Source organism: Piliocolobus tephrosceles, unplaced genomic scaffold, assembly GCF_002776525.5.
Source record: "Piliocolobus tephrosceles isolate RC106 unplaced genomic scaffold, ASM277652v3 unscaffolded_356, whole genome shotgun sequence".
NCBI lineage: Eukaryota > Metazoa > Chordata > Mammalia > Primates > Cercopithecidae > Piliocolobus > Piliocolobus tephrosceles.
Genome location: NW_022319420.1, coordinates 1 through 6,795, shown reverse-complemented (window position 1 = coordinate 6,795; position 6,795 = coordinate 1). Strand labels below are relative to the sequence as shown.

The following is a 6,795-nucleotide window of genomic DNA, read 5'->3' as shown; positions in this document are numbered from 1 at the left end:
AAGAATGAAGCAGGGAGACCAGTTTGGAGGTGGCTGCAGTTGCCCAAGGGAGCAATGATAGTGACTTGGATCAAGCAGAAAGATAAATTTTGGAGGCAGAGCTGATGCCAGGTTTTGGGAGTGAGGGAGAGGGAGTCCTAGGGCTACTTCGGTGGCGGCTGGGTCCCCAAGCTCCAAGACTGAGTCCAGACCAGGGCCCAGTCGGTGGTGAGGTCTGATTTTAGCAGTGCGTGCCCACCTCCTTGTCTCCACCTGCTGGCTGGTGCTGGGAGCACCTTTAGGGGAACTTTAGCCATCAGAGTCTTGGGATCAGGAGGCTGGGGGAAGGTCCTGGGAGGTGGGAAAGTCCCCCAACTGCTGGGTTCCCAGGGGCATCTACTGGGCTGAGTCTCTCCCTGGCAGCTGTCCACATCAGCTCTCTTCCCTGCTGTGGGTCAACTCAGGCCCATTTATGGGCCATACGGCTGCTGGAAGGCATGTGGTGGTGGAGAATGGGAGGGGATAGCTGTCAGTGTACTTGGGGAAGAATCCCCCATCCATGGCAGCTTCCATGGGAGGCAAGGCCCCAGCATCCAAGGGCTTCCTCTGATTGTCACCCACCCCCACCTGAGACCTTAGTGGTTAGATGGGGGAGGGGGGGCGGGGCCTGATTCGCAGCAGGGTGTGTCCAGATGGTCAGTCTCTGGTGGCTAGCCTGTCCTGACAGGGGAGAGTTAAGCTCCCACTCTCCACCGTGCTGGCTGGCCAGGTGGGCTAAGGGTGACCGAGAGACCAGAACCTGCTTGCTGGAGCTCAGTGCTCAGAGCTGGGGAGGGAGGTCCTGCGGCTCCTCCGCTGTCAGCGCCCACAGCCCCTCCCCACTTCACTTCCTCCCGCAGCCCCTGCCACCAAGAAGCTCCAGGATCCCAGCAGCCGCCACACCCTGGCTTCAGCCTGCGCAGTAAGTCGGTGGGCAATGCTGGTGACGTTGGAGGGGGCTGGGTCCCCAAGCCTGACAGCGAATGATGGGGCGGGGAAGGCTAGTGGGCTCCTGGCTTCTACAGCCTGGAGTCAGGGTCTGTGTGGGGCTCCGGCTCCCTCTCCCTGGACCTCCACACCCCTTCCTCTGCTGCCAGGGTGGGTGGGGGTCCCAGGAGGTGGGGTACGGGCTGGACAGACAGCTGTTGCTGCTGAGGCTTGGGAGTCTTGGGCTGGAGGAATGGGCCAGGGTTTGGTTGGGGACACAGATGGGCTAAATGGTACGAAACAGAAAGGATGCCCTCCTGCCCCAGTGTGCATAGAAAGGGTGGTGGGTCACATCTGCAAACTGAGGTAGCCAGGCAGCTCCCCGCCCCCCATATTTCCATGGGAAAATGCCCCACCCGGGTCCCAAAGGCCTGATCCCAGCCTACCCTCTCCACTTCCCTCTGCTGCTGCTGCTCCTCTCTGCTCTCTGCCCCCTGCCCTCCTTCTCCACCCTTCTGTCTCTTTACCACTCTCTGACTTGTTTTTCTTCTTTCTGATCCTGCTGACTGGGGCCACGGGGTTGCCCATCCCTGACCCAGGCCCCACCCTTGCCAAGTGATGGAGGCTGTGGTTTCAGTTTTCCTGTGAGGGTGAGATTGTGCTGTTTGCTGAGCTTCCTAGGCCAGCCTAGGGCCCAAGGCAGGGTGGTGGGGACAGCCTGGGCCACAGGCTAGGGGCCTCCCTCCCCTAGTGAAGCCCCCAGAGGCCCTGAGGCACAGAGGTGGCATTCGATGCCTTCAGAGCTGAATCAGACTGAAAATATAGACAGACCCTGAAAGACTTTGAGAACGGAAGAGGAACCTCATGGTAGATGCATGGTGTCACATCCGGCTCTGCCAACAACTGGTGACCTTGGGAAAGCCACTCCCCCTTTCTAAGCCTTAGTAGTCTTGGCAGCAAAATGAAGGGCTTGATAGTCTAGTGGTTTTCCCAATTATTTTTCCTTAGAGCTCTCCTTCTGTGGTGAGGGGTTGAGTGACTGGCCCCATCCCAGCCATCGCACTTTCCTCTGTTGGAATATTGGCCGCCAAGCAAGATGTTGTGTGAAGAAAGGGTTGTGCTGTTAATGCAAACGGGAACAAGGGTCGCGACCCCTCAGATACCAGGAAGTCCCAGAGGAAAAGTCGAGGACAGTCATGGCTCTCCTGGGGGACATCAAAGGGGTGGCCCTGCTGGTTCCCTGTTCCTCACACCACAGGCTTCCCTCCCTCTTCTCACCCCTGCTTCTCATCCCTCCTGGCAAACTCCCTCTGTATTGGGGCTGGGCTCCCACACAGCAGGTGGACCTACTTGCACTTGGCTTTTTTGCCTTTAGAAGTAATGGCAAAAACCGCAATTCCTTTTTTTTTTTTTTTTTTTTTTTTTTGAGACAGAGTCTTGCTCTGTTTCCCGGGTTGGAGTGCAGTGGTGCCATCTTAGCTCCTGCATTTAGCAATTCTCCTGCATTAGTCTCCCAAGTAGCTGGGAATACAGGCACAAGCCACCGTGCCTGGCTACTTTTTGTATTTTTTTTAGTAGAGATAGGGTTTCACCATGTTGGTCAGGCTGATCTCGAACTCCTGACCAGCCTGCCTCTGCCTCCCAAAGTGCTGGGATTACACGTGGAAGCCACCACGCCCAGCCTTTTGCATCAACCTAATATCTCCTTTTTCAGGCTCCAGTCAGGCCAACACCGACCTGCAGCTGGGAGGAAGACAGGACCCTTGACATCTCCATCTCCACAGAGGTCCTGGCTGGACTGAGCAGCCTCCTCCTCCTAGGATGACCGTACCCTCCAGCTCTCCAGTTTTCAGGCTGGGGACATTAGACGGAGGCCAAGAAGATGGCGCTGAGGTGGACGAAGCCGGCTTTGGGGAGCGGGCTGACTCCCATGGAGTCACCGTTCCAGGGCGAGGACCGGAAATTCACCCCTCAGATAAAAGTGAATCTCAAGTACAGAAAGGGAACAGGTGCCAGGTGAGGCAGCAAGTGGGGTCAGGGAAAAGGGGGCCCCCTGGCCAGCTCCAGCAGAGAACCCGGAGTGAGACTCATTGACCAGCCCAGCACCAGTGCCCCTTCCCACAGCCTGTGGCGTCCTCAGTCTGCCTCTGATGGCTCCTGGGCCCGACCGGCTGACCTCTGCTCTGCTATCTGGCATTGCTCTTTCCAGAGGCTTCCCCATTCTTGGCCTTCTGCCTTCTGAGGTCATGTTCTTTGTGAGATACATTCTCAAGCTCTAAGTCCTCAACTGACCCTCAAATCCCCCATTCATGCCAACTCCCACCCCTGTCATGGTCCCTGCTGGGGAAGGCAGCAGGATCCACACTCCATCCAGTGAGAATCAAGGACATCTGGAAATGTCCCAGGCTCTCCTCAGTTCTGCAAGGCTGAGCCTGTCACTCAGGGGATGTGAACTGTGGGATTAAGGATAATGGGCTTCCGCTTGGAGTCATCTGCACTTTGATTTTCCTGTGGTCTTTCCACCAATTCAGATCATGTGAGCCCCATATTCCTGAGAGTCCCGCTTCCAGTCCTGCTGCATCTGGCACCCCTTACCTCCCTGCCTGGGGTGGGGGCCCAGTGAGACTGGAGAATCCTCATGGGCCAGGCTAGACTCTGCCACAGAAGCCCCTTCTTCCCTTGATGCTTGAGGTACAGCCACCAGCTTTGGCCTCCCAGGCTAGAGCCGCTTCCTGTTTGTGTTGGAGAATTGTGGTCAGATTCAACACCAGGATAGGGGAGGTTGCATGAGGAGCTTCTGGGAGCTGTGGAGCCTGCCCGACACAGGCAGGATGGGCCCTCGATGCCTTCAGTGCCTCCATCTGTGCCCTCATTGGGCTTCTCTACCCCAGGACCATGATGCCACCCTGGTGACAGAAAGTTATTTATCCAAATGGCCACTTCTGTGAGCTGACTGTCCACAGGGCTCCTGTCAGCAGCAGATAGAGCCCTCATGGTCATGTGTGGCTTCCTGGTGCTGACGAGGGAAGCCTGACTGTAATTACAGTCATAGCTGTTGGCTTAAAAAGTCCACCCTTGAAATCCCCACCAGAGTCAAGGAGGCAGAGGCTGCAGTGAGCAGAGATTGTGCCACCATACTCCAGCCTGGGCGTCAGTGAGACTGTCTCCAAAAAAAAAAAAAAAAGTGATCCCAACAGTCATCTTGTCACCAACTTTTATTTGGTCGACCCATTCCACAAGAGAAGTTAAGCTGGGATCTGAGTGTACACAAAGCATCAAATAGCATCCCGTGTTATTTGTCTTCACATATCTGCTGGTGGTGGTGCCAGAAGCCCCAGAGGCAAGTTGGCCCCTGTGAACAGTAACACAGCCCAGGAGGGAATGACTCATGCCCTTCCCACTTCCAGTCACCAGACTCTGCTAGATTCTGATAAGCTACCAGACCCCTTCTGGGGTCTGTGGGAGAGATTTCTCCTTAAGTGTGCCTTCTCTGTGGTGTCTGATGTTTCCACACTGGGCCCAGCGTTAAGCCCAGGTAATGCTCTGTTTCCGGGAAATTTCTTGCTGCCAAGCCTAGAATCTCTCTGGGGGTTCAGAGCCGGGGTCTAAAGTTAAACAGCCCTCCTGACATTCCCAGTTTAGCGCTGTGTGACTTTGGCAAGCTACATGACCTCCTTGTTTATCTGAAGGAGAAATGAGTGGTTTCCGACCAGCAGGGCTGAAGTGAAGATCAAAGACACAGAATATTCTGTAGCTAATAAATGGTTTCTGAGAGGAGAAGGGAGCTGTTCTCCATTCTTTCTTTGAGGGCAGTGATGCATGCAGCCACTGTGAGTCTGCGGGGATCTCCCACAGCCCTATCTAGACCCAAGCCCAAGCTCAAGAGCCACCACAAGTTGTGTGTGCTAAAGGAGACCCATTGGGATATCGAGGCTGTTGAGAGATGGTACATCAAAGCACCTGGCACATGACATGCACCTGATGCTGAAAAGTGTCTGTGATGACTGTTGTCATGGGGATGAAGCAGCTTAGTGCCTGGACGGGCCCCTTTTCCTCCTCCCGGGGTCTCCTTGGTTGGCTGTAGGTGGATAGAGGCCCTCAGAAGGGCTCTCACTGGACTCTTAGGCCTGAGGGGTGAGCAGTGTGCACAGGACTCCCTGAAAGGGCTCCCTGGGATGGAGGGCTTTTGGGGGGGCCTGTGGTCCTTGTCCAGCATGAGTCACAAACCACATCCTCCAGTCAGCCGGATCCAAACCGATTTGACCGAGATCGGCTCTTCAATGCCGTCTCCCGGGGTGTCCCCGAGGATCTGGCTGGACTTCCAGAGTACCTGTGCGAGACCAACAAGTACCTCACCGACTCGGAATACACAGGTAGACCCTGCCCTGTGCATCCAAGGCTAGGCATCGTGTGAGCTGATAGTTAGGTGGGCTGGGTGGGCGTGATCTCTGGTCAGGAGCCGAGGAGTGAGTGTTCTCAGCAGCCCTCCCACTAGAATGATTGCTGGGGGGTCCTGTGGACAGAGCTAATCAAGGATGGCCTCCTGTCGGTCTTGGTTGTGCCTCCCACTTCCACCCACCTCTCAGAGCTCCTGACTACCTCTGTCACCCCTAGCCCATTAGCCCACTGCAGTGGCTGAATGGAAACCCAAAACATTTTTTTTTTTTAATTAAATAACAGTGTTGTTGAGATATAACATATAATGGGCATACCATATACTTAACCCATCTCAAAGCACTCTTTGCTGAAAATCTAAATATCTGTATTGTTTGGGCTGATCAGAAAAATAACATAAGTACTCTAGAAGATTCAACAGTAAGGAAACATATAGAGCCAAGGTTAAACACAGTCTCTCATCCTGGGCCCCTATTAATGGTTCGAGAATGCATCTGTTTGGAGTTTCTTTCTTTCTTCTTTTTTATTTTTGGAGAGAGAGGGTTTTGCCATGTTGCCTAGGCTGGTCTCAAACTCCTGGGCTCCAGCGATCCTCTCACCTTGGCCCCCCCAAAGTAGTGGGATTATGAAGCCTCCGTGCAGCACCTGTTCAGACTTTTTCTTTTTCTTCCTTCCTTCCCTTTCCTTTCTTCCTTCTTTCTCCCTTCCTTTTTTCTTAAGTCTAGCTCTGTCGCCCACACTGGAGTGCAGTGGCGCGATCTCAGCTCACTGCAAGCTCCGCCTCCCGGGTTCACACTATTCTCCTGCCTCAGTCTCCCGAGTAGCTGGGACTGCAGGTATTGAGCACCACGTCCAGCTAATTTTTTTCTTTTTTTTTTTTAGTAGAGATGGGGTTTCACTGTTAGCCAGGATGGTCTCAATCTCCAGACCTCGTGATCCGCCTGCTTCAGCCTCCCAAAGTGCTGGGATTACAGGCGTGAGCCACCGCACCCGTCCTGTTCAGACTTTCTTAATACATCAGTATATATTTACATAAATGAGGTGACATATATACTAATTTGTAATGTGCTTTTCCTCCACTTAATACATCTTGTAGCACTTTCCATTTCAGTACATGTCTAACTTAGTCACTTTGACAACTGCAGAGTGAGTTTTCCATTGTGTCCTTTATCATAATTTAGTTAACCAATTCCTTACTTATCGATGGTCATTTAGGTTGTTCATAGTTTTTGGCTTCAACTAGTTGTGTGCCAGGCCCTCTGTGTGCTATCTACTTTGTTTATATTATTCCTTTTTTTGGAGACGGAGTCTTGCTCTGTCACCCAGGCTGGAGTGCAGTGGCATGATCTGCAAAACTCCACCTCCCGGGCTCATGCCATTCTCCTGCCTCAGCCTCAGCCTTCTGAATAACTGGGACTACAGGCGCCCACGACCACGCTCAGCTAAATCTTTTGT

General features: G+C 53.7%; 1 protein-coding gene across 2 annotated transcripts; it reads left to right on the top strand.

Moving 5' to 3' along the window:
- The first annotated feature begins 313 nt into the window (after window positions 1–313).
- On the top strand, window positions 314–5,381 carry LOC113220073 (transient receptor potential cation channel subfamily V member 2-like). 2 transcript variants are annotated; one of them, XM_026448691.1, is made up of 3 exons: window positions 526–940; window positions 2,660–2,961; window positions 5,185–5,381. In XM_026448691.1, the coding sequence occupies exons 2-3, from the start codon at window positions 2,828–2,830 to the stop codon at window positions 5,357–5,359; spliced, it is 309 nt and encodes a 102-aa protein (XP_026304476.1). In that variant the 5' UTR covers window positions 526–940; window positions 2,660–2,827; the 3' UTR covers window positions 5,360–5,381. The 2 variants fall into 2 exon arrangements, with proteins under 2 accessions (XP_026304475.1, XP_026304476.1); XM_026448690.2 differs by lacking the exon at window positions 2,660–2,961 and having other exon boundaries at window positions 314–940.
- Window positions 5,382–6,795: the final 1,414 nt, after the last annotated feature.